Source organism: Carcharodon carcharias, chromosome 21 (genome assembly GCF_017639515.1).
Source record: "Carcharodon carcharias isolate sCarCar2 chromosome 21, sCarCar2.pri, whole genome shotgun sequence".
Taxonomy (NCBI): Eukaryota; Metazoa; Chordata; class Chondrichthyes; order Lamniformes; family Lamnidae; genus Carcharodon; species Carcharodon carcharias.
The window spans coordinates 77,157,747-77,185,573 of record NC_054487.1 but is presented as its reverse complement, the minus strand read 5'-3'; the positions used below and the strand labels follow the sequence as shown (position 1 = coordinate 77,185,573).

Genomic DNA, 27,827 nt, shown 5'->3' with positions numbered 1-27,827 from the left:
ACAAAGATCTGACTACACTAACCCCATTTTCCAGCACTTGGCCCATAGCCCTGAAGGCTAGGGCAACACAAGTGAATATCTAAATACTTAAATGTTATGAGAGTTTCTGACTCAACCACCCTTTCAGGCAGTGAGTTCCAGACTCCCTTCATCCTCTGGGTGAAAAAAATTCTCTTCAACTCCCCTCTTAGCCTTCTACTTCCTACCTTAAATCTATGCCCCCTTGTCCTTGACCCCTCTACTAATCTTACACACCTCTATCAGGTCCCCTCTCAACCTTCACTGCTCCAAGGAAAACAACCCCAGTCTATCCAATATCTCCTCATATCTCAGATCCTCCAGCCCAGGCAGCATCCTGGTGAATCTCCTCTGCACCCTGTCCAGTGCAATCACATCCTTCTGGGATGATCAAGAGCTGCACGTAGTACTCCGGTTGTGGCCTAACCAGCGTTTTATACAGTCCCAGCTAGCCTCCATAAATACTGCGGCCAGAGTTTTACTGGCCCCTTTGCAGGCGGGGTTAGGGGGGCGGTGGTGGTGGCTGAAAACATTGGAAAACTCTGTCGGGTCACTGGCCTGACTTGGTTTCTCTCTCCACAGATGCTGTCGGACCTGCTGAGCATTCCCAGCACTTTCCGTTTCTATTTCAGATCGCCAACATTTGTACTTGGCCTTTGTATTAATGGTATCTGAATAATTTATTGGAACAGGAACTGACCTTGCTGCATATACATCTGGGATTCGATCAGTTGGTGAGCTGATGTCATTTTTGGAGGACAACTTGTCTTCGGCTGGTGGTCCGCTGCTGGTTTCGCTGTCAGCCTTCTGGCTCAGAGTGTCAGAAAAGGTATCATCCCTGGGAGAAACGCAACTGGGAATTAGCTTCAAGTTTCAGGAGATCGTCCAAGTACAGAAATTTCATGCATTATTCACAACCTAACAGGAAGCAATGGTAGCCTGCATGGGGGTCAAAGTTAAAAAACGTGAAAGGTGATCTAACCAGCTAATGGCTTCTTTCTGCACGGAATTATCGCTCCTTTCTCTTTAACCCTCGAGTAAGAGCAGAAAGAATGACCAAAACAAGAGAAATAAAGGAAAGGAAGAAAGGTCAGAGAGCTGGGAAGACAGACTTGCATCTTGCGCCACTCATCGTCTCAGCACCTCCCCAAGTGCTTTATAGCCAGTGAAGCACTTTTGACATGTCGTCGCTATTGCAGGAAACATGGCAGCCAGTGGGTGGGTGCACAGCAAGATTCCACAGACAGCAATGAAACAAATGACCAGATGGTCTATATCTTAGGTGTTGGTTGAAGATTAATACTAGCCAGGACACAGGGGAGATTTCCCCAGCTTCTTTTCAAACAGTGCCATGGGGTCTTTTATACCCACCCGAGAGGGAAGACGGGGCCTCTGCTTTAAAGATGGCACCTCCGCCAGTGCAGCACTCCCTCGGCACCGCACGGGAGTGCTAGCCTGGATTTTGTGCTCAAGTCCCCAGAGTGAACCTCGTAACCCAGAGAGGAAAACGCTACCAATGAGTTGCGGCTGTTGTCTATGTTTAATGGCAAGGGTTGAACAGCTGAGGCTACATCTATGTCAGGGCTTCCCTGTGGGTCGCGAGACTCGATCTTAGGGTCACAAGCTCTGGGGCAGTAACGGCTACCATGGAGCTTGGGCTGATTTCTGACAGCTGCAAGGGACCTTTAAATGCTGGGTGTTTTTCTTTTGTTGGGTGTGGCCTAATGGACTGCTTTCTGAGGCTCCATTGCTGCTGCTGCAAAAAAAGAGCTGGTCAAAAGATAGGTTTTTTTTTTGAAAACCCCTCAGCAACTGAAGCCTTCCCCCCACCCCCCCTATAGCCCACTCAACAGCTCTTGCACCCCACCCCACCCCAAATTTTGACTGTGGGGAGTCGCACAAAGTCTGAGGCATTGTGATGGGGTCACAATGAGAAAAAGTTTGGGTAGCACTGGCCCATCTGCTCATTCCTTAGTAATTCTACATTCATATCGTATCTGATACAAATTAGAGTGAAGCTGCTCTAGCACAGGATGAATGGTTGTCAGTTAGTCAATAAAAGCCATTGTTGATGAAAGATGAGAACCATTACTTACGTGTCCTGCACCACTATGTACTGATGGGGAACTAGCCCATCAATCCCATTGTGCCTCCCCTCCCACCAGTCCTCAGAGGCTCTGTGATAGAGAAGTAGTGAAGCTCCTTTCTTAAACGACAGCTCCCGAGCAGACCGTCCAGCATAATCAAATTTGGCTATTGCTTCAATGGGTTCACCTTCTGAAAGAGCAGAATGTGATGCCTCCGTTATTGCAAAAGGTTGAATGATGCCATTACGTTCAACTCTCTTTACCCTGAGCTCTACCTTATGATCTTCCATTTACCCCACAACACTGTGCCTACACCCGAAATAGATTTCATACCATCACATCACCAGCTTTGGTATCTGTATAATCAATATGATTCAACAAATGGATAAAGAAACCGCATCCAGAGATTTGTACCTTTTACACTCTTTATGTTTTTCAGGCTGTGTGTTTCTGATGGATTAAGGGTGACCTTAGTGATAATGGATTGCCCCGCTATTTGAAGCTCCTCATTCATTTCCGAGGCCTCACCATTTTTATCCTTTCCGCTCAATTTATTCTGGGGATGAGAGTGAGGGGGCCAAGGCCGCATTCATTGCCCTTTCAGTTGCCCTGAGAAGATGGTGAGTCGGCTTTCTCCTTGAACTTGGGCAGCCCTCGTGTTAATAATGCTTCCATAGGGATGGTAAGTAGAGGATTCGAGGATTCCACTGAGCAACCATAAGGCAACAGCAGTGTATGTCCAAGTCATAAGAACATGACAAACAGGAACAGGTGTAGGCCATTCGGCCCCTCAAGTCTGCTCCTCCCTTCAATAAGATCGTGGCTGATCTGATTGTGGCCTTCACTCCATTTTCCTGCCAGTTCCCCATAACCCTTGACTCTCCATCATTCAAAAACCTAACTCAGACTTGAGTATATTTAATGACCCAGAACCCACAGCTCTCTAGGGGAGAGAATTTCAAGGATTTGCAGCACCCAGAGAAGAAATTCCCCTTAATCTTCATCTTCAACGTGCAACTCCTTATTCTGAAACTGTGCCTGCCCCCCCCCCCCCCCCCAACAGTTCTAGCTTTCCCCACAAGGGCAAATATCTTCTCAGCGTGTGCCCTGTAAAGCCCTCTCAGAATCCTATCTGTTTCAATAAGATCACCTCTCATTCTTCTAAACTCCTGTGAGTATAGACCCAACCTGCTTAACTTTACCACATAAGACCACCCCTCCACCCCAGGAATCAACCCAGTCAACCCTCTCTGAACAGCCTCCAATGAAAGTATGTCCCTTCTTCAAAGACATAGACAAGTTGGTGGACTGGGTGGACAGGTGGCAGATGAAGTTCAAGGTGGAGAAATTTGAAGTGATTCACTTTTGTAGGAAGCAAATGGAGAGACAATATAAAATAAAGGGTATAACTCTGAAGGGTGCAGGAACAGAGGGACCTGGGTGTACATCTGCATAAGTCATTGAAGGCGTCGGGACAGGTTGAGAGAGTATACCGTATCCTGGGCTTTATTGATAAAGCAAGGATGTTATGCTGAACTTGTATAAGACACTGGTTCAGCCTCAGCTGGAGTACTGTGTCCAGCCCTGGGCACCGCGCTTTCGAAGGGATATGAAGACATTGGAAAGAGTGCAGAAAAGATTCACAAGAATGGTTCCAAGGATGAGGAACTTTAGTTAAGAAGGCAAATTGGAGAAGTTAGGACTGTTTTCCTTGGAGAAAAGGAGGTTGAGAGGAGATTTGTAGAGGTGTTCAAAATCACGAAGGGTCTGGACAAAGTAAATAGACAGAAAGTGTTCCCACTTGTGAAAGGATCGAGATCGAGAGTGTACAAATTTAAAGTACTTGGCAAAAGAATCAAAAGTTTGAAGAGAAAAAAATATTTTCATGCAGTGAATGGTTAGGGTCTGGAATGCACTGCCTGAGAGTGAGGTGAAGGCAAGTTCAATCGGGGCTTTAAAAAGGGAATTAGGCTGTTATTTGAAGAGGAACAACGTGCCGGGTTATGAGGAGAATGCAGGAGAATGGCACTAATTAAGTTGCTCATTTGGAGAGCTGGTGCAGATGGGCTGAATGGCCTTCTTCTGCCCTGTAAAAATTTCGAATCTGTGATTAAATGAGACCACCAAAATTGCACGCAATACTGTAGGTGTGGTCTCACTAATGCCCTGTACAGTTGTAGCAATGATGCCATGTGACTTGGAACTGCGGAGATGTTGTTGCTCTGCACATCTTTTGGGGTGGGGGGGGGGTGGCGGTGGGGTGGTCGCGGGAGAGGGAGGTGCTGTCGAAGTAACCTTGACAATTTGCCGGACAGATTGAAAATAGAGTCACGCTAAAAGCAGCTGGTGAGAATCTTTCAAAGGGACCGAGGCCAATGGAGGGTAAAACTTCCTTCAATTCAGCTTTCCTCCGTCAAACTATAGAACAAAACCAGAAAACGCAGAAACACTGAGCAGGCCAGGCAGCATCCATGGAGAAACAGAAGAGTTTAACATTTCAGTCGTGGACCCATCGCCCGAAATGTTACCTCCCGGATACTAACTGAACCACCGAACACTTCCAGCAGTTTCAGTTTCAGACTTACAGCGTCTGCACTCTTTTCCTTTGCTGCCTTTTGTAGAATATTTGGAGAATAAAGGGATTTAAAGAGGATATTCCCTTCAAACAATATTCCCAATTAACTGTTCAAAACGTTAAGCTGTGTGTTTCCAGCACTTTTCCTTTCGAGTTCCCATTCACTGTGATTTTGCTGAATCTGCAGGTTGCATTGTCAAGAGCCCATACCCACCAGTGGCAAATTGTTTATGCCAAAGACCACTGAACAATTACATTTTTACAGCACATTGTGCTTGTGCTAGCTTGCTGTCCTTCCTCATATCTTTTATTTACTTTCACTTCTCTCTCAAATTCCCCTGTGGGTTGTTCTTCCAGGTGGTGGTGTTTTTTTAAATTCATTCTTGACATGTGGGCTTCGCTGGCTAGGCCAGCATTTATTGTCCATCCCTAGTTACCCTTGAGAAGGTGGTGGTGAGCTGCCTTCTTGAGCCGCTGCAGTCCATTTGGTGTAGGTACACCCGCAGTGCTGTTAGGGAGGGAGTTCCAGGGTTTTCAGTCAGCACAGTGTTCCCATGCATCTGCTGCCCTTGTCCTTCTATGTGATAGAGGTCGCGGGTTTGGAAGGTGCTGTCAACAGAGCCTTGGTGAGTTGCTGCAGTGCATCTTGTAGGTGGTATACACTGCTGCTACTGTGCATCAGTAGTGGAGGGAGTGAACGTTAAGGTGTTGGATGTGGTGCCAATCAAGCGGGCTGCTTTATCCTGGATGGTGTTGACCTTTGTGAGCCTTGTTGGAGCTGCACTCAACCAGGAAAGTGGAGAGTATTCCATCACATTCCTGAATTGAGCTTTGTAGATGGTGGACAGACTTTGAGGAGTCAGGAGGTGAGTTACTCGCTGCAGAATTCCCAGCCTCTGACCTGCTCTTGTAGCCACAGTATTTATATGGCTAGTCCAGTTCAGTTTCTGGTCAATGATAACCCCCTCAGGATGTTGATATTGGGGGATTCAGCGATGGTCATGCCATTGAATGTCAATTTCCCTTGCTGTGATACAGTTCCATCAGCCTCCTGTCCTCATGTGCAATTATTTCACCAGGGATCAGGGTCAGAAAAAACCCAGGTGATTTTCTTCCACCCTCTCCCTAGCCAAGGCACCCCTGGGTACTGAGCTTTGATCCTTGCAGTGGCTCGGCAGCACACAATGCAATTATACACTGAGACACTAGGGGGACCCAGGAACATTTTTCTAAGCGCTTGTGATCCGCACACTAGCAAAGGAGCGTAAAAAGTCACCAAAAAAGTATAAAAGTCAAAAAGCAATTGAAAACTGACAACAATTCATAATCTATTATGAGAGAGAGAGAGAGGGGGAGAGAGAGAGTGTGTATGTGTGTGTGTGTGTGTGTGTGTGTGTGTGTGTGAGACAGAGAGAAGGGGAGAGAAAGAAAGGGAGAGGCAAAGGGGCATAAGGATTTGAGAGGGTGGTGCAGGGGAGGCAGCGGGTAGAGAAGAAGGATGGAGTGAGGAGAGAAAAGTAGGAAGGCGAAGGGAATGAAAGACAGGGAGAGAGGAGAGAGTCAGGGGAAGGATAAAGAGGGGGAGGAAAGGGAGGGGAAGATAAAGAGAAACAAAAGAAAGAGGGATGAGATCAAGGGAGTGGAGTGATGAAACTATTGGAGAGGAGGGGGGAGAAAGATGAGAGAGGGAAAGAGGAAAGAGAAATAGAAATAGGGGGGAGGACCAAGAGGGAAAAAGTTCCCAATCTTAGCTTGGTGCTTTCCAAAGGAATCACAGGCAGGGTGGAATTTAATCATTGGGCTAACCTCAGCCCTGAAATGGCATCTCTGATGTACATCAGTAACCAATGCATGACTCCAGCCTTTCAGGATGGCATTACCTTAATGCAGGTGTTAACTGCACTAAAAATTATGCTGACTGGGATATCTAAGCTTCCAAATCCCTGACCTTAACAAAGACCGATCTAAAAATACAAAAGGTGTCGGTCAGGACATTGGGAAGAAACTCCCCTGCACTCCTTCAAAATAGTGGGATGGGAGCTATTACATTCATTCGAGAAGGTCTCATCCTAAATACAGCACCACCAACTGTGTGCCACTCCCTCAGTACTGCACTGGAGTGTCAGCTTTGATTTTGTGCTCAAAACTCTGGAGTGGGACTGAATCCCACGATCTTCTAAATGAGAGGTGAGCATGCTACGAACTGATTCACGGCTGATGTTACCAATGGGTACAAGGATCTAACCTGCTGTGCAAACGCATTACATCACTCGAGTATCACTGCAGTCAGGCCAAAACCCAATGACAAAAACCTCAAAAAAGAGTGAGAAGACAGCGATCGGGAAAGCGATGACTTTGCTCTGATCCCTGGAGGCATCCAGACTGCTCATGGAAAACGCTGAAGTGGCGCTTTCGATTGAGTTTGGAAGCAATCCCTCCAAGATCCCGTGGCAGGACTCAGCATTGCAGCTCTTCAGATCCGGGACAGTGTCAAGTCTGATTAATGCTACACTGAAGGATTAGACAACAAACGCTCCCAGGTGCTTCTGATAGACTTTAAGTGATGCCCGGCTGACAGAAGCAGATTGGTCCTGGACGGTTATCAAATATCCACAATTTAAAGTACCATAAAATACTACTGCCAGTAAATGTACAATGTTCTAACAAAGGTCATTTTCCAACCTGTCAGCTCAAGGGTCTTAAACAGCTGATGATGGAAAATGCATTGGTTTGAATCAAATCATATCAAAGGGGAGCAATGTCTTCAAAATTATGAAGCGCTATGGGTGCAGTAAATAAGGAGAAACTATTTCTACTGGCAGAAAGATTTGGTGACCATGGATTGAAGATAATCGACAAAAGAACCAGGGGGAAGATGAGGAGAATGTTGTAGAAGATTATGACCTGGAACGCACTGCCAGGTGGAAAGAGATTTAACAATAACTTTCAGGTGGGAATAGTGTAGAGTTTTGAAATGGAAAAAAAAAGTGCAGGGCAATGGGGAATGTGCAGGTGAGTGGGACTAATTGGGTAGCTTTATCGAAGAGCTAGCACAGGCATGGTGGGCCGAATGGCCTCCTTTCTGTGCTGCATCATTCACTTTATATCAGTCCTTCATCCATTTGTAACTTGGACTTGAGGGAAGAACGTCAAACTGACCTGCTTGTTTTCTTAGGGCTTATGCTGCCAACTAGCTCCAGCCTTCATGGAGGCTGCTTCTGAAACCAGGGCCCTGCTGCTGTGCAGGCACATGGATTCCATTAGCCAGCATTGTTGATACTTGCTGTTCTCCGTAATCATTTTGCCTGTGCAGTGGGCAAACCTGGACAGGAATCGGGCACTAAGCTCGCTCTACATGCCTCAGCACCTCCCATGTCACAATGCAACCATGTTAAATTATCCTTGTGTGATTGAAGAGGCTGTATTTTGGCTGCAGGTTGGAAGACACCAGGACACATTTTTTGGCGTTTCTGACTGCTTGAGAACCATGTGTCAGAAGTTAATGGCCCTGGAGTAAAGTCATGGGTTGATTTAGGGTAATGGTTATGGTGCTGGACTAGTAAAGCAGAGGTTACGAGTTCCAATCCCACCATGTAAAATGTGAAACTTTATTCAATAAACCTAGGAATTAACATCTTTAAATATCCATTGCCGCACTGTGGCTATGGTGTGTATAATCTAGAATTTGCTAAGGCTTTTTCAAAAGCATCTCCCAAACTCACGACCTCTAGAGGACAAGGGTACCACTTGTACCACCACCTGCCAAGTCACACCCCATCCCGATTTTGACCCAACTATGAAGGAAAGGTTCACTGACACTGGGTCAAAATCCTGGAACTCCCCATCTGACGCACTGTGGGTGTACCGACACCACAAGTTCTGCAGTGGTTCAAGAAAGTTGGTCACCACCACCTTCTACAGGACTAGTAGGCGTGCGCAATAAATGTTCACCTTGCCAGGAACACCCAATCCCAAGAGTGAAAAAAATTGTTGACTAGCACTAGATAAAAAGAAAAGCTTTTCTCGACATGATTTTATGATAAGTGTAGCAGCCTCAAGCAGAATAGGTTACTTTGGATTTATAGGCTCCTTGCTTTGTGACTGGGTCTGTTGTAGACTAATTGATAGAGATTGATTATTATAATTAGTCATGAACTCCATTCCTGTTGTATCATGTGACTAACAGGACGGTGGAAGGCACAGTAGACGGAATGTGGTCTTTTTACCTCCAGCAATTCCCATGTTCAATGTACCTTTAGAAAAAAACAAATTGGCAGTTTTGCTGTAACTGGTACTCTATGTGCTGTATAAGTCAATGCAAGTTCAGGAGATGATGAGCAGTGAAGGTTGGGCCATTAATAGGAGAGTGCTTTTCCAATTTGGCACAATTCCCATCGGATGGGATCACACCAATTCATCACTGCTGCTGGTTAGGAGAACGACTTTAGCAGATGTCATTTCAATCAATACGGTTTTCTATTCCGCCTGGTGCCTTTGTATCGCTATTCTGAGAGGAATCAATGAAAGGGCAGATCACCCATCACAATTATTTCATACACAATTCTCCTGAATTTCTCTCTCTGGGTTTTTTTGGTGGTGTTACAGATACTGCATCAAAAAGCCCACAAGACCCCCTGTTCTGAACAAGACAATTTATCTGAAGACATTAGAATCTATCTGTAACAGAATCTATCTAACAGTAACAGAAACCTGTGCCTCATACGTTTGTTAGCTCCAACATTTTCTGACTTGATAGCTCGGGCCTTCTAATCTGTCAGCTGCAGAAGATGAGACTGGAAATTAAGCCCGAGAACAGCTCACGTTTCTAGTCCACTTCTGCATTAATCTAATACTGCATTTTCCCATTACTATTCACTGCTGGTCTACATGTACTGCTAAAGGCAGTGTTTAAACAAGACGCGAGCAGATAATCTCCAAACGCCAAACAATCATGGGTCACTATGGTGACTGGAGCTGATGGTCACTTTGGATTTATTCGCCACAGTGAACGAGCAAGAGATTTGCTTTCTTGTTATAAAAACCATTCCTTTGTCTGCCTTTCCCTGGCATGTGACTAAAAGAACATTCGTGTGTTAAAGCCACTTAGTGCTCTCAGTCCTCACATCTGTTTCTCCCTCTAAAAAGCCACACACCTGAAAAGGAATCATTCAGCTTAGATTTGCACAGCAGCTTGTCGCACGTTGCCAAAACTCTTCCCAGGCCAGAATTTTTCGCTCGTCAGACAGGTCAGCGTCCCGTCACCATCGCGCAATGTTTCGGCCGGCAGGTGCGCGGGAGTCAGCTGTGTGCCTGCCGACAATTAACAGGCCCTTTGAGGCCATTAAAGTAATAATTAAAAGAAATTTTTACGGTTGGCGGGCAAGCGAAAAGGTCCACACTTTTTAGGAAGCCTCATCCACGGGCGGGATGAGGTTTCCAGCAGCAAATAAACACAAAATAAAAATGTTTAAATTTCATTCATAACGTGTCCCTGCTCCTGTGACAGAGTCACATGAAGAGGTGGGGGGGGGGTGGGGTGGGGAACATTAAGTTTTTAATTTTTCAGTTTGTAAATCTTCAGCTCCGTGAGGTAGCCCTGTGCCTCAGGGAGCTTTCGTTGTGCGCACTCAGACACACCCGCAAACTTCCGCGCTCGCCCTCCTTCCGCCCCCACTCTGGCCGCGCTGCAGCGTGCCTCTCACGCTGGCTGACCTGGTAATTGGCCAGTCAGCGTGAAATCAACGTCAGGGCCCGATCGCGGGCGGCGCTCGACTTCGTGACCCCTTCCGAGCCCGCTCGCCCGCCCAGTTGAAAATCCTGGCCCTAGTCTTTCAGAGACAACAAACTAGTTTGAAGTGCAGTGACCCGGATTATGTAGGAAAGCAATTCCCATCGACAGCAACTGGATGGGTAACCAATTGCTTCTTTTTTTTTAAAAAAAAAGCAGGAGGGAAGATCACCAAATAGTACGAAGAAAAAGATATGAATGTGAGATTGGAAGTTTTGTTCATGTCTCCCTTTCATTTACATCAGAGGTGGTTAAGGGGAGACTTAATAGTGGACTGACAATCAATCAGTTGCTTGGATAGATTGGAGAAGCTGTGGTGGTTTTTGAAGAGCACAGAATCATACAGTGCAGAAGAGGCCCTTCGGCCCATCGAGTCTGCACCGACACATGAGAAACACCTGACCTACCTACCTAATCCCGTTTACCAGCACTTGGCCCATAGCCTTGAATGTTGTGATCGTGCTCATCCAGGTACTTTTTAAAGGATGTCCACCCTCCCAGGCAGCGCATTGCACATCGTCACCACCCTCAGGATAAAAAAGTTTTTCTTTAAAGAAGATCGAGTGGAGATTTGATAAGAGATGTTCAGAACCATGAGGGGCCTAGGCGGATAGGGAGAAACCGTTTCCTCTGGCAGAAGGATTGAGAGTCAGAGGTCACAAATTTAAGCTCACTGGCAGGGGAATCAGAGGCTACATGAGGGAAAACTTGAGTAGTTACCAGCTGGAATTCACTGGCTGAGAGAGTGTGGTGGAGGCAGGTTCTTTCGTGTCTTTCAAAAGGAACTGGACAAGCACCTAAACAGAAAAAAACGTGCGCAGCTACAGGGAGAAGGGCCGGGGAGTGGAGCTGGATAAATTGCTACTGCAGAGAATGATCTCAACAGGCCAAATGACCTCTTCCGTGCTGTAGCTATTCCATGGCCGGGACTTTCCAGCCCTGTTGAGGCAGGACCCCACCCGCCCCCACCCCACCACCACCCCAGGGGAGATTCGGAGGCCCAGCCACAAGTCCATTGACTTTCGGCGGGGACTGGACGATCCCAGTGGTGGGCGGGGCCGTAAAATCCCGCCCTATGATTCTATAAAACGAAGAGGGGTAAATAAGGAGAAGCTGCTTCCACTGGGAGTGAGGAGGGGAGGAAGGTCAGTAGCCAGCGGACAGAGATTGACCTTGGCTGACAAAAGAACCAGCAGCGGAGACAAATTTTCTTGTCCACACAGCGAGTTGCTCAATAACAACTTTCGGAAGCGACTTGCATTTATATATCTGTAAGGGGGAAAGATTTTTAAGTGGACGGGGAAAGAGCACGTGGGACGAATTGGATAGCTCTTTCGAAGAGCTGGGACAGGGGGGTGAGCCACATAAGGTGACATTTGAAACAAACACAGGAAGAGCTGGAAAAACTCAGCAAGTCCGACAGCCTCTGCGGAGAGGGGGACACAGTCGACGTTTCGAGTCCGTGAGGTGACATTTTGGTCAGGCAGCCAGAAGCTTGGTGGAAAAGGCAGGTTTCAAGGAGGCCTTGAAGGAGGGCCGTGAGGAAAAGAGGTGGAGAGGTTTCGGGAGAGAATTCCAGAATTTAGGGCCTTTAGAAGCTGAGGGCGCGGCAACCAACGGTGGAGAGATTAAAATCGGGGATGCGTGAAAGGGCAGAATTGGAGAGGTGCAGGTATCTCAGGAGGGTTGTGGAGGCTGGGGGAGATTATAGAGATAGGGAGGGGGCGACACCATGGGTGGGGCTTGAAAACCAGCATAAGAATTTTTCTCCCCCCACAAATTCCCACTTTGAATGTGGAGTTTCAGCCGCTGGGAATGGAGCTTGGGAACTCCGGCTCAAAGCTCAAGGATGCTGTCTTCTTGTGCATCCATTTCAATGTTGGGAATCTGCCAAACCTGCCCTGTCAAGAAAACACTTCCTTCCTTTACAGAAGCGGAGTCCATTTTACACTCACGACTCGGGCAAAAGGTCTATTAAAATTTGGCTCCCAGGTTTTAAAAAAAAACAGGTTACAGGAACGTACCATCTTCACTGGTGTGTGTCTCAGTGCCAGCATCTAGATCGACGTCCTCCAGTGTGCCATGTTCACTGTAAGGGCTATCACTGTTGGACAGAGCGGAAAAGACAACAGGTTACTTCTGGACACAGCCACACCATTCTGGACTAACTGGGGTTATACACCCAGTTAGTTATTCCATCATTGTGATTTGATGTCTAACTGAGGCATTTAAGGATAAGTCAAGGTGCTGTCGAGAGCCCTCAACAACAACAACTTGCATTTATATAGCAGCTTTAACATAGTAAAACATCCCCAAGGCGCTTCACAGTAGAATGATCAAATAATATTTTGACACCGAGACGCGCGAGGAGATGGTAGGACAGGTTGGTCAAAGGGGTAGGGAGCATCTTAAAGGAGAAGTGGAGAGGAGTCTAGGTTTAGGGAGGGAATTCCAGTGGGGCGGGTACAGAACAAGGGAGCTTAACCTTAAAATTAGAATTAGGCCATTCAAGGGTGATGTCAGGAAGCACTTCCTCACACAAAGAGTAGTGGAAATCTGGAACTGTCTCCACTCCGCGTGGTACCCGCCACTCCCCCTCCCCCAACAAAAAAAAAGTTGTTGAGGCCAGAGCGGAAATTGAACATTTCAAAACTGAGACTGCTAGGTTTTGTTAGGCGAGGGTTACAGAGCCAAGCAAGTCAGCCATGATCTAACGGAATGGCATCAAGTGGCTTGAAAGGTGAATGGCCTCCTTCCCTTCCTAATAATTTAACTTGACCAACTTAAGTAACACAGTACTTGAGAAAAAAAAGAGACTTGTTGATTTACCAGACAATTGTGTTGGCGTTGACTTTGATTCATGAGTAGATTGTGCCTCGAGGAACTTCTACAGAGTGATACTTGACAGTCTCTTAGTAGAAATAACTCTGTGCTTACAAGGGCGCTTGTGAAGCTTTACTGCTTCTGGCACAGAACCAAACACAGCGGGAAAACCCAAAGGGAACACGGATGCGGGATTAATTTAGAGGACACGGGGCAAGCTGCCACTGAGATGTAGACTGAAATTCCTGAGGGTGAGGAACTGCTCGGTGAAAAATGCTGAGGGAGAAAGTCAGGTGTGGGTGAGGTTGCAGTAGACAACATGGAAGGAACAAGGTGAGGCATTTGAAGGGGCCGAGTGCGCTAGATGGGTAGGGGTAGAGACCAAGGTATGACTTGCTGATGATAGTCACACATCCAACATGGCAGTTTGAGCAGGGCAGGTAGTGGAAAGTCAGGAGATGAGGCTTCGGTCAGAGGCAAAGTGTCACCACTTGCTAATTTTAAGTCATACATACATACGAACATATGAATTAGGAGCAGGAAAAGGTCACTCAGCCTCTCGAGTCTGCTCCACAATTCAATAAGGTCATAGCTAATCTGTTGTAACCTCAACCCCACATTCCTGCCTACCCCGATAACCTTTCACCCCCACCACACCCCTTGTTAATCAAGGATCCGTTTAGCTCTGTCCGAAAAATATTCAAAGACTCTGCTTCCACCACCTTTTGAGACAGAGTTCCAAAGACTCACTACCCTCTGAAAGAAAAAAATTCTCCTCATCTCTTGTTTTAAATGAGCAAGCCCTTATTTTGTTTAAACAGTGACCCCTAGTTCTAGATTCTCCCACAAGAGGAAACATCCTCTCCACACCCACCCTGTCAAGACTCCTCAGGATCTTAAAGGTTTTATTCACGTCACTTCTTGCTCTTCTAAATTCCAGTAGATACAAGCCTAACCTGTCCAAACTTTTCTCAAGATGACCCACCCATTCCTGGTATTAGTTTAGTAAGCCTTTTCTGAACTGCTTCTAATGCATTTACATCTTTCTTTAAATAAGGAGAACAGCACTGTACATAACACTCCAGATGTGGTCTCACCAGTGTCCTGTACAACTGAAGCAAAACCTCCCTACTTTTGTAATCAATTCTCCTCACAATAAACGATAACATTACTTGATACAGCTGCATACTAGCCTTTTGTGATTCATGCGCTAGAACACCCAGGTCCCTCGGAATCTCAGAGCTCTGCAATCTCTCACCATTTAGATAATAAACCTTTTAAAATTATTCTTCCTGCCAAAATGAACAATTTTGAACAATTTGCCCACATTATACTCCAGGCAGATGTCAATGCAATCCTGCAAGATTAGGTCAAGGGTGGTATGGGTCTTACTTGAGGCCTGTTCTTGCATCCATGTCACACATAATTGGCCTTTAATTCAAGGGAAGATAATTAGCATAACTAGTTAGCACATATAGCACATGATGTGTTGGGAAGATGCTAAGCACACAGGGCTGGGACTTTGGGGACCAGCAGTCGTTGAACAGCTGCTGATGTCCTTCAGAGTGTCTCAGTTGTTTTCTGTCCTAAACCACTCCATTTAACAACTGATCATTGCAAATTAAGAAATAAGGGCATAAGGCAGGGAAGGATAGGGCCAGGAGAGTTAAAAACACTGTTCACAGGGCCCTCCTGTGCTGTCCTGTTTGTAAACGTAATTATTCCAGCTAAATCATTGGGCTTAGACATCATTTAGATTAAACTCAGGCCCTCACTGACCCTCTCGGCAGGCTCTTGAGAGGAGGAAGCACTCAGGGTAAAGCTGCTCAATGAGCCTCAGGCTCCTTCCCACTACCACAGGGAGTTGGTGCCTGAGGCCTTCAGTTCAATGGGCATTATCAGTCTTACTTTGAGTCGGAAGGACTCACTTTCTCAACTTGTTTACAAACAGAAGCGAGTTTGTTTTAAATTCCCCAAGTGTTTCAATCTTGCCCCTAATCACAACCTACCGGTCACCTCCTCCAGACCCATAATCCTCCCTGTCCCCCGACTCTTGCCTCTTGTGTAGCCCCCTACTCTCTTCACCCACCTGCACCTTCAGCTACATTGATCCTACTCCCTGGAAATCCCAACAATAACTTATATTGATATAACGCCTTTAACATAATGAAACATCCTGAGCCTTGATTGAAGAGGTAGATCTTAAGGAGCATCTTAAATGGAGGAGGGAGAGGCAGGGAGGCAGAGATTTAGGGAGGAAATTCCAGAGTTTAGGGCCTAGGCAGCTGAAGGCCCGGCTGTCAATGGAAAACTGGGATACACAAGAGGGCAGAATTGTGTCCACACTTTGTGCCTATTTCAGTTAAACAAGATAAGTAACAGCCATTCACTGATTCATTCCCCTGGGCAATGTCTTAACCAATGAGGCTCAACTGCATGGTTTAAAATTTCAAACTAAATGCTAGGAAGTTAACTGTCAGTCCCTATCAACTAATGTATTCTCCATGGCAATGCTGGAACCAATCAGCACTCTCTTATCTTACAGTATAAATATCTCTCTTTGTCTCCTTTAAAGCTAACTTGGTTGCCAAACCAAACTTTCCTTCCCTTGGGCTTGTACAGTGATCTGATTTGCATTATTTAAATGGAGAGGGAGACTTCACAATGCTGCAGTACAGAGGGATCTGAGTGTCCTTGTACCTGAATCACAAAAAGTCCACATGCAGGTACAGGAAGTAATTAAGGCAAATGGAATTTTGTCCATTATTGCAAGTGGGATGGGGTATAAAAGTAGGAAAGTCTTGCTACAACTGTACAGGGCATTGGTGGGACCTCACCTATGGTTCTGTGTACAGTTTTGATCACCTTACTTAGGGTGGGACATACTTGCATTGGACGCAGTTCAGAGAAGGCTCACAAGGCTGATTCCTGGGACGAAGGGCTTGTCTTATGAGGAAAGGTTGAGCAGTTTGGGCCCATACTCATTGGAGTTTAAGCAGAATAAGAAGTAATCTTATTGAAACATGTAAGATTCTGAGGAGCTTGACAAGGAAGGTGCTGAGAGGATGTTTCACCTCATGTGGAATCTAGAACTAGGGGGCACAATTTCAAAGTAAGGGGCTCCCATTTAAGACAGAGATGAGGAAGAATTTCTTCTCTCAGGGTGTTGATAGTCTTTGGAATCTTTCCACAGGGAGCAGTGGGAGCTGGGTCATTAAATATATTCACGGCTGAGTTAGATAGGTTTTTGATTGACAAGGGAGTCAAGGGTTATGGGACAGGCAACAAAGTGGAGTTAAGGCCACAATCAGATCAGCCAGGATCGTATTGAATGACGGAACAGTCTCGAGGGGCTGAATGGCCTACTCCTGCTCGTATTTCTCATGAGCTCATTGCTCGACAGTGAACGACAGGCTTCAGGGTAGAGAGACTGGGAAAGGGTTCGAGAGGGTGGGGGTCTGAGCTTACCAATAGTCATCACCGGCCATGCACTTTTCGTACACGGGTCCTTCCAGGTCTTTACAATCGGGGAAAATCAACTCATTGTGGATGATGATGGTTTTAATCAACTCGTTCACGTGGGCCTGGCACGAGACTTGATCTTGCGAATCGGGAACAGGCATCAGGGTTGGGCCGAAGCAGATCGCCAGATTGTAAGGATCCATCATGTTCTCGTCGTTATATTGAGAGAGGCTGTCAAGAGACACAAGGCAATCAGCAAGATAGAGGTCAGGAGAAACAGACATGGACTCAGGAGAATGGCTGGTGTGATTAGAACAAAAACTGAGCCTCAGGCACAGTTACTGGTCAGTGGCTAAGGTTTATATGTGCCTGGAATCTACCCAAATGTTATGAAACAGCCCCAAATTCCAACATGCTTACTGGACACGGTTCAGTGATTATTCTGATTTCCCCACTCTTGCCCACACCATAGGAAATACCGACATTCTTTCATATTTAAGAATGGCCCACAACAAAATGGGAATACAAGGTTGTTGCTAAGCAAACAGCTTTTACTTGAGACTCTCCCAGCCAGCTTCAATATGTTGGGGATTCAAACTGAGGGAGGTGCGAGGCCGGGCCCTCCGCCTGGGGGTGGGGGGAGGGGGGGTGGTGGTGGGGAGAGAAGTGGGGGGAGCTGTGAGGGAGGGCCCTCCATGAGTGGAGAGCTACAAGCTTCACAAAACCTCAGTAGCACCCAGAGATCGGTTCCCGTGCAGGTGATCGGACAGCGGCAAAGGAATGTTATTCCTTAACCTGGTCGGCTCGTGTTTTCAGAATTCTCTCATGATGGCTGGTCCATATTTCTCTTGTAAAGAAATTCTTCTGTATGCTTCAAACCTCCCAAGAATTCAATACTCGTTTGTTTAGAATAAGACTGGATGGCCCTCAGTCTCTCTCATACACAGGTGAAGACCAATCAGTAAAATATGGTGTGACAAAAACAAAAAAACAAGGCTCCATACGCGTGAGAGAAACACAAGGTAACAGGAAACACAGGCAAGCCATTTGGGGTTTGGGTGAGAGCAGCTGCTCATTATAGTTGTGTGTGTATTAAACGTCCCGTTCACTGGAACGTTGTGAACCTCTTGAAATAAATAGATCAAAATACCGACCATTTCAGAAAATTGTCACTGCTCAATATAATGTAGACTGAAAGTTCGCCCTTTGCACTGAGCAGTTAAGCAAATGGAGAGGGATTCTTGATGGGATCAAAAAAGTTCAACTCTTCTCAAGGTCCAACAGTAGCAAAGGTTGCTACAATGCTGTGGCACGAGACCCCCTATTAGGCAAGTCTGATACCATTCAATTTTGACTGACCATAAAGTTAAGTGGTGGGGGAGGGGCAGTTTCCCCAGATCTCTGTTGTGTGACCTCTGAAGCTTTCTTGTCCTGCTCAACTCCTGCTGGACCAATCAAGGAGCAGGATCGGCTCAACTATTCATATTACAAAGTATTATCTAGTATTTACGGCACAGAAACAGGCCATTCAGCCCAACTGGTCAATGCTGGTGTTTATGCTCCACACAAGCCTCCTCCCATCCCTCTTCATTGAACCCCATCCACCTTCATTCCTCCTCTTGCAAGTGTTTACCTTGTTTCCTTCTAAATGTATTTGCAGCATTCACTTCAAGTACCCCACATGATGGCAAATTCTACATTCTAACCACCGTCATAGAATGATACAGCATGGAAGGAGGCCATTCAGCCCATTGTGCCTGTGCTGACTCTTTGGTGGAACTATTCCATTAGTCCCAAACTACTCTGCATGTGTTGGCAGGGAGATAAGGGGTAATGGAGGTGGAACGATGTCAGATGTGTTGGGTACATCATTTTGAGAGATCAAATTTGAGGACAAAAGGAGGACGAGGCCCCCATGCCAGCACTTTGAGACCAGGGGACTTTCTTGGCAAATGCAACTTCACATCCACCTCTAAGGGCCGATTCTTACTAATGAGCCATCGTTTGGCTTTTTTTTTTAAATCAAAAATTCCTCTTTCTATTGGTCCTTTCATAAGATTATAAGTAGTAGCAGCAGCAGCAGTAGGCCATTTAGCCCATTGAGCCAGCTCCGCCTGATCTGATTGTGGCCTTAACAGCACTTTCTTGCCTGTTGCCCATAACCCTTGACTCCCTTGTTGATCAAAAATCTGTCTAACTCAGCCGTGAATATATTCTATGACCCAGCCTCCACTGGGACAGAGAACTCCAAAGATTAACGACCCTTTGAGAGAAGAAAGTCCCCCTCATCTCCGTCTGAAACGGGTGACCCCTTATCTTTAAACTGCGCCCCTAGTTCTAGATTGCCCCGCGGGAGGGGGTTCAGCATCCACCCTGCGTCGCCTCCTCAGAATCTTATATGTTGGAATAAGATGACCTTCCCTTCTTCTAAACTCCAGTGAGTATAGGCCCAACCTGCTCAACCTCTCCTCATAAGACAAGCCCTTCATCCCAAAAGAATCAGCCATTTCTCCACACGACACCCTCAGCAGATAATTTGCCAGCAGCCACTTGGACAATGAGCCTTTCAGTAACTTTGCCATAATGAGCAGAAGGTGGCAGATGTAATACTCACTGGTTTAAAAAGGCAAAGAGGTATCTCATCACAATAATCACAGACTGTGGAAGGGTCAGGAGAATCTTGCGGAGGTGGAGAGCTCTCTCATATAGACTCTCTATTCCTGGAAGGCAAAACAACGGTTGTATCGTCATTCTGAGCAGATACCAAGCGGCGCAATCCAAGTGAGCGATGGCATGGCTGACAACGTTTTTCTACTATTTGAACACAGCGTTAACATAGAGGCTTGCATTTATATGGCACCTATAACCACAGGGCATCTCAACTCCCTTTACAGCCAATTAAATATTATTTTGTGGTGTAGTCACTCTCGTCATGCAGGAAGCTTGGCAGGCAAGTTGCGTACATCAATAATGTGATAATGGCCAGATAATGTCTTTTTGTGATGTTGATTGAGGGAGAAATATTGGCCCAAACACTAGGGGAGAACTCCCCTGGTCTTCTTTGAAGCAGCGCCGTGGGATCTTATACATCCAGCAGAGAGGGCTGATAGGGCCTTGGTTTAACAGGTTATTCGGCAGATGGCACCTCTGGCAGTGCAGGGCTCCCTCAGCACTGCACCAGAAGGTCAGCCTAGACCTCGTGCTCAAGTCTCTGGAGTGGGACTTGAATCCATAACTTTCTGAATCAGAGGTGAGAGTGCTACCAACGGAACAGGAGGGCCGCCACACTTAAATAAAAGCAGGTGCCAGATGTTGCTCAAATTGTCATATACACTCCTCTAATAATCATAACCGCTACTTCAGCTACAGCCTCTATGCTTGCGCATTAGTGCAATTACCTGCTCTATTTGTCTGCTGCTTTCTTGAAGTGCTATGTTAATTATTGCTAGAGAAATAATTGGTGAGTGGTTCAGCGCCGTGAACTGACACCCAATAGTAAAGACCTGGTCAGTCTCCCGACCTTCCCTGTCTGCAAGGCCGCCAGGTTTAATCAGATAACACAGGTCAATGTAAGCACCGATTTTCCAAATGCCTGTCCCCACAGTGAGACTTGTTCATTAGCTGTTTGTAGTGGGTAATTGTGGACACAGAGCCCACCGTGATCGTACATTGGACGTGTACCTCAGGTAACTGGGGGACACACTCACTCCACAGCGGGTCCGTCCATCAGTTTTGCGCATAGTGAGTAATGGCCGGGGGTGGGGGGGGGGAGACATTCATCAGATGTGACAGTCACAATCCACCACCTGGTGAGCATTAGCTGACAGCACAGAATTAAACAAATCGGCCAAAAATATCAGGATGGCATTGGGAAAATCGCTCGCTGGACTCGACCCCATGTTCTCAGGGTGAAAGGTCAAGGTTCCAGTCCACTGAGTTTAAATGTATAATTCTACAGGTGTGTGAAAATGCGCAATTTGCATTGGTGAAAACGAGAATACAATCTTTCACGGAATACACTTTACTTTCCCCCAATATTTAAATCAAAGACAAGTCACCAAAACGTTGGTTGTCATCATTAACATCTTTTTCTGATGTTGTGCAGTAGTCCTATATTCAACTTGAACTGGAATTTACAGAAAAGAAAGACCATTATGCCCAACTGGTCTAGGCCACGCTCAGTCACTAAGGTTGCATTTGAAGGGGTAATATTTTACTATGACTAATATACAGTATAGGACCAGTATTGTCAGGGTTACTGAGCCCATGCACCCCTCATTTAATCAACCCTTAAAAAACTACATGCTACATTGGGAATGACCATTCACTTAAGATGCAACTGTATCGTGTGGTCCGATAGGTTTACGTTACATATAGAGAAAGAGAGCGGTAGGACTTCCTATTTCAAAGACAATTTGTAAAAAAACAAAGTTATTTTTAAATGCGCATTTTTCTTACTCAACAATATGTCCCAAAACATTTTCTCAAGCAGCAATAACAATTCTTGGATAGTTTAGAAATGTCTTCAGGAAATTAAATGGATTTTTATCAGCTGCTGTGTAATTCAAATGCGTTCAGTCTGACAACACTGTCAGGTTTTATTTATTAGGCTGTTCTATGAACTCATTGTTCCAAATGTTTGTTCTATTCCCCTCTGTTAGTGGGGCATTGCGGTTCTAACTGTGGTGAACTGGCCTCACCAACCTGACAACTTCTGCAAGAGGCAGTTAGAAGATTGCAAGGTTAAGTACAGATGAGGAATGCCATTCGGCCCATCTTAATTCCTCTATCAGGAGAGGTCCCAAAATGACCCCCACCTCTAAGATCCAGTGATATCTTAGACCACTCCAGGATCCAGTACCGTATGCATGAATTCCAAGTGCGGATCACACAGTGTGAAAAAGACTTCTCTGTTGCCAGTCATTAAAATTACCATTTACTACTTTGAACCTGTGGCCTCTTATTCTGCTCCTGATATTTAATTTAAAGTGCTATTCCAAATCACCTTCTCCCTTCCATTGACTACTTCATATATTTCTGCAAGATTGCCCTTCAGATACCTGCTTTGCTGACTGAAATGCCCAAGGTTTTCTGTAAAATTGAAAGCCCAAGACTGGCGATCAGCTTCATGCATGACCTCCAGTCTTTAAACATCATCGACCTGAAACTTCAACACAGCTTCTCTCACCACAGATGCTGCTTGGCCTACTGAGTATTTCCAGCTTAAAGATCTTAAAGGTCTCTTTTGTTTCGTGGCTCACAGCACTGGACACAGTTTTAAAGCTGAAAATCTAACCAAAGAATTGTACTGTCTGATCACTACTTATTCAACAACAACTTATATTTATAAAGCACCTTGGACACAGTAAAACGCCCCAAGGTGGTTCACAGGAGCATTATCAAACAAACTCCAAGCCGCACAAGGAGCTTTAGGACAGGTGTCCAAATGCTTATGGTGAGAGAGGTAGATTCTACTGAGCATCTGATAGGAGCGGCGAGAGGTGGTGAAGTTTAAGGAGGGAATTCCAGAGTTTAGGTCCAGGTGACTGAAGGCAGGGCCATCAACAATGGAATAATGAAAATTGGAGATACACAAGATGCCAAAAATGGGGGAGCAGAGAGATCTCGAAGGGTTGTAGGGCTGGAGGAGATTACAGAGATAGGGCGGAGGTTCAAGGCCACAGAGTGATTTAAGAACAAAGGTGAGAATTTTAAAATGGAAGCGTTGCCAGACTACCAAGCAACTGTACTCTGACTTACATTCTATGATAAGCTTTGGAAATTGCTGGTCTATTTTGATTGGATTTATTTAGGACAAAGACTCCATAACTTTCTTTCAGATTCAACTTTTGCGGATACTTCAACACGTGGAATCATACAGCATAGAAGGAGGCCATTCGACCCATCGTGACTGTGCCAGGTCGTTGAAAGACATATCCCATCAGAGGCTAGGAATCCTGTGATGAGTGACTCACCTCCTGACTCTCCAAAGTTTGTCCACCATCTACAAGGCACAAGTCAGGAGTGTGAGGAATACTTCCCACTTGCCTGGATGAGTGCAGCTCCCACTCAAAAAGCTTGACACCATCCAGAACAAAGCAGCCCGCTTGACTGGCACCACATCCACAAATATTGACTCCCTCCACTACTGATGCATAGTGGCAACAATGTGTACCACCTACAAAATGGACTGCAGGAACACACCAAGGCTCCTTAGATAGCACCTTCCAAACTCACGATTGCTGTCATCTAGAACAAGGGTAGCAGATAGATGGGAACACCAACACCTGGAAGTTCTCCTCCGAGTCGCTGATCATCCTGACTTGGAAATATATTGTCAATCTTTCACTGTCACTGGATCAAAAATCAGGAACTCCCTCCATAACAGCACTGTGGGGGTACCTACACCACATGGACTGCAGCAGTTCAAGAAGGCAGCTCACCACCACCTTCTCAAGGGCAATTAGGGATGGGCAATAAATGCTGGCCTAGCCATCGACGCTCACATCCCGTGAATGAAAAAAAAAGTTGCACTCTCCTGCTTTTTCCCTGATACTTCTGTAAATTATTCCTTTAGCAGTTCTTCCCTTTTGAAAGGTACTATCGAACATTCTTCCATCATCCATTAGATTGTCTAATTTTGCTCCTTATGTGCTGTACTTTAACACTTGTTCCTGTTTGACCTAGGACCAGCATAGCCGAGTGATTACTTTTGCTTTCCCTTCCACTGAACCTGCTGTGTATTCGATTGTGTAAATTGTGTAAACCCAACATTGACAATTTTTAGGTGAACTTTGCTCCTGTGGGAAAACTTGCAACAGAGTGCCAGACTGCTCTGCTAGGGCATTTGTTAAGGGCATTTTTTTCAAAACTTCACTCTCAGGATGTGGGCATCACTGGCAAGGACAGCTTTTACTGCCCATCCTTAACTGCCCTGGAGAAGGTGGTGGTGGTGGTGAGCTGCCTTCTTTGAATACCACCGAGTGGCTTGCTGGGCCATTTCAGAGGCCAGTCAAGATTGGAGTGGGTTTGGAGTCACATACAGGCCAGACCAGGGAACGGGGACAGATTTGCCCCCCTGAGGACATCAGTGAACCAGATGGCTTGTTTATGACAACCTGGTAGTTTCATGGTCACCATTACCAATGCTATCTTTTTATTCTACATTTTATTATATTAAATTTAAACACCCCAGCTTTCACGATGTGACTAGAACTCACCTCTCCAGCTCAGTCTAGGTATTTATTGCCCATCCCTAATTACCCTTGAGCTCAGTGCACATTGTTGTGGGTCTGGAGTCACATGTAGGCCAGACCAGGTAAGGACAGCAGATTTCATTCCCTAAAGGACATCATAGTGAACAAGTTGGGTTTTTACAACAATTGATGACAGTTGTCATGGTCATAATGACTGACAGAAACTTTATATTCCAGATTAATCAATCAACTAAATTTAAATTCCACCAGCAGCCATGGTGCCCCCAGATCTTTAGCTTGGACCCCTGGGTTACTAGTCCAGTGACATTCCCCATCCAGTACACCACCATCTTCCCCCCATAATGCTTCTATGCCCTCAATATGCCACATCTTGTTCATCCAGTGTGGTGTCAAAGACAGAAGCTACTATTTGAAGATACAGATGTTCAGTTTGTTAGTACTTAGACTGTTTGTTTTGCAAAAAGAGTCATGACTGTGATCTTTAAATTGATTAAAGCCAGCAAGTTTTATTTTAACTTTTAACGTAAATTTATTTCTTTATATTAAACAAAGATTGCCTCACGCCTCTCAACTTGTGTGGTTTCAATGTGTTTTTATTCCCCCCAATATATGTTCATTTCGATGTGTGAAATGGAGTATATTTTTCTATGAGTATGAAAAGGTTTATTAAAGACATATTTGTTTAAAAACTTCCGCCTGTTTTCTCTCCCATCTGTTTTTATTTAGATCTGGGGTGTATGTGGCACTTATACCAGTCAGCTGAATAAATGAAAAAGTTAATTTTAGTATCAAGGACATAAGTACTGTTTATGATGTTTATGATGTCTGGGATTAGTGTGGTGCACATTTCGGAAGTTATATTTATGGATTTTGCCCTGTGTTTAAAATATTGTCTAATATAAGGGAAGATGTTTCCTGTGTTGGTCTCCCAGACTAGTTTCGATCACCTTGGTGGGTTCGAGAGGAAGTTTCGGATGCTTTTTCTCCCCCCCTCCGTTGATTTTGGGTCTTTACTTGGCCTCTCCTGGGAGATCTCACTGCAGTTAGTGAGCGAGGGAGCGTGTGTCTGTTCATGATTCAGATATCACAGGGGACAGACATGATGGGCTAAATGATCTCCACTCACTCTTCATGCTTGTACATTTTCATTGTTGGGGGTGGGGTTGGGAGGGGGGGTGTGTCATACGGCGAGTATTGGAAATTTTGGGTGCTCAGAGAAGATACTCCTACAGGAAGCTACCAATTCCACAATCCCTGTCATTTAAACGAGCGGAATGTCCAATGTGCTTGGACCCATATCCAAGAAACCCCCCTCCCTCCCCCACCTAAATTGAAAACAAAGAATTCCGTTTGGTGTTCAGGGGCAGGATTTCCCCTGCGGGTTTCTGAGCCCCACCACCAGGATGAAATGGTCAGAAGCCTGCACTGCGAGAAAAACACAGTCACTCATTGTGGTTTCTTCCCCTGGGGCAGCCAATTAAGGGCGGAAGGCAGGCAGGCTTTCGAAGCTGGAGGGCCAATGAGACGCCTTCCAGCTCGAGAGGCACAGCAGGTTGTTGTGGAAGGTAAGAGAGAGAGGGAGAGAGGGTGCTTCAAAATGGAGCTGCCATCGCTTCGACTTTTTTAAAAATTAAATTAAAATTTGCAGCCAGGTCACGGGGTTGGAGTGGTGGTGGTGGTTGGGGAGGGGGGGTGGTGGGTGCGTGGTGGGTGGGGGGAAGAGCCCCTCTCCAGGGTGGCCTACAGCAGCTCCTGCACCCAGGCCTAGAGGGCCTCAAAGCCTGCCTGGAGTTCTGCTCAGCTCTACCCTAGGTCTGCTGCCGGGAGGCCATTTCCATGCAGTTAAACCGGATCCTACCACCTGCGTTTGGAAAATTCCAGCCAGCCTCCTTTTATTTCCTTTAATAGGCCATTGGCTACTCGCCACGTGTTGACGGGTCAGCCCTGCCACACCCATCCCTTCTCTCCCACCCAGGGGAACGGGATGGAGCCGGGGAAACCGCAAGCGAGGTTATCTTTACCTCTGATCCTGTCCCTGGCGGGGCCTAAAAGTCAAGCCCAAGACTCCATTGAATGTTTCTCTGATGGGAGGAATTCATTTCTATAGATTTTCCTTGTCGGTCTTTTGTGGGTGGTTGCTGATGTATGGGCAGTTGCTGGTGTGATTCCGTTGTGCTTGTGGCACTGTTTCGTGTCCTCTTCCCTGCTGCTCCCCCAACCCTAAAAATAGCTAACCTGCTACACTCTGACTAACAATGCAGCTCTGGAGTTCTCTGGAAGTTGGTACCCTTCTCTGCTGTGCAGTTGGCTGGGGCTGCCCTCCCCTGGCAGTTTCTTATCTATCCACTCATAACCAGAGAACCAGCCGTGGCCTCACCCCTCCCTACCTCTGTAGCCTCCTCCAGGCCTACAACCTCCCACCGTCTGCCCACGGACATCTCCCCCCTCCCCGGCCCCCCAAGAAGTCTACGTTCCTCCATTCTGCCCTCTTGCACACTCCCGATTTCCATCGCCCTACCATTGCTTTCAGTTGCCTGGGGCCTTAAGCGCTGGAATTCCCTCTCCACCTCTCTTTCTTTAAGTTCCTTAAAATCTACCTGCTTGACCAAGCTTTTGATCGCCTTCCCCTACAACTTGTTTGTGCGGCCCGGTGTCAAACTTTGACCGATAATTGCTTCCATGAAGTGCTTTGCAATTTTTTTTTTTGCTCTACCTTAAAAGGCACTATGTAAATGCAGGTCAGTGTTCATGCCTCGTCAACAAAAATGTCCCCAGAGATGGGTATGGGCTCTGAAAAGCCACAATCTCGCACTCCACAGGGACAGTTCCAATGGAATACATTCCATACACTATCTGGAACCTGTTTAGTTGGAAATTAAGTGGAAAAGCACATGCTGAGGTTAATTGAGAAAGTACAGCACTATTTCAAAACCACCCCTTGCTATAAATTCCTGGGATGGATCTCTGTGACTGGCTCCAGCCAGGAAAGGTCCATTCCAGGAAAATTAGCCTCAAACATTTCTGTCACCCCACAGCTCGTCACATGACATGCAGGATCAGGTTACCAGCGATCTATTAGTTACAGATGATATCTGGCTCACTATTCTGCTTTACCGCAGTAAATATTAAATGGCAGCCATCCATCTGAATCAGGCTTTTCATTGACGCTTGTGCCTCTGCCAATTTACTCTTACAGTCCAGCACCAGTCCAAGTATACAAGGTTACAGTCCTAGTCCTACATCTGGTAACCCAAAAACGAGGCAAAATTGATATGCTTTGACAGACAGACCATTTATATTAGGAGCGCTGAAAGAAAAGAAAATGAATTCCCAATTATGTAGTGCATTTTACAACCACAGGGTGTCCCAAAGCACTTTACAGCCAGTGAAGTATTTCCAAAATGTACCATTGTATTGTAGGGAAACTGTAAGATAAATCATCTGGAGGATTTCTATCAGGTTTTGTGTCTGTGTATTCTACTTAGATGTTATAAGTGTGTTTGTTTCATGTGTGTGTTTATGTTTCAAATATGTGGGTGTGTGTGTAGCGTGTCGCATGTTGCAGGTACATCTCTGTAATGTGTGGTATGTGTAGTGTTGAGTGTAAGTGTGTGTTATACATCTGTGTGCATATCTCTCAGCAAGCTTCAAAGCTGTGCATTTTGATTAAAGCAGCTAGAAAACCTCATTTCATTCAGGATCGATTCGACAAGTGTTGCTCATTTCCAGGTGATTCAAGGTGATATGGTATCTTAACACTTCCTCAGTTGTATTCAGGGCAAGTTATTCATCCTCCATCAAGGAATGATCTTGCAGGCAACCAAACATGTTCAATGATTGAACCTTGCTTTAGAGAT

General features: G+C 45.8%; 1 protein-coding gene across 3 annotated transcripts in view; it reads right to left on the bottom strand.

The window, feature by feature from the left end:
- Positions 1–27,827, bottom strand: part of srgap1a (SLIT-ROBO Rho GTPase activating protein 1a) — a 255,995-nt gene that overhangs the window by 11,746 nt on the left and 216,422 nt on the right. For all 3 annotated transcript variants that reach the window (XM_041216272.1, XM_041216273.1, XM_041216274.1), the window contains exons 16-20: positions 19,368–19,473; positions 16,760–16,984; positions 12,493–12,572; positions 2,115–2,295; positions 719–856 (exon numbers count right to left, since the gene is read on the bottom strand). In XM_041216272.1, coding sequence (XP_041072206.1) covers positions 719–856; positions 2,115–2,295; positions 12,493–12,572; positions 16,760–16,984; positions 19,368–19,473 — 730 coding nt within the window. The remainder of the gene's footprint in view (positions 1–718; positions 857–2,114; positions 2,296–12,492; positions 12,573–16,759; positions 16,985–19,367; positions 19,474–27,827) is intronic.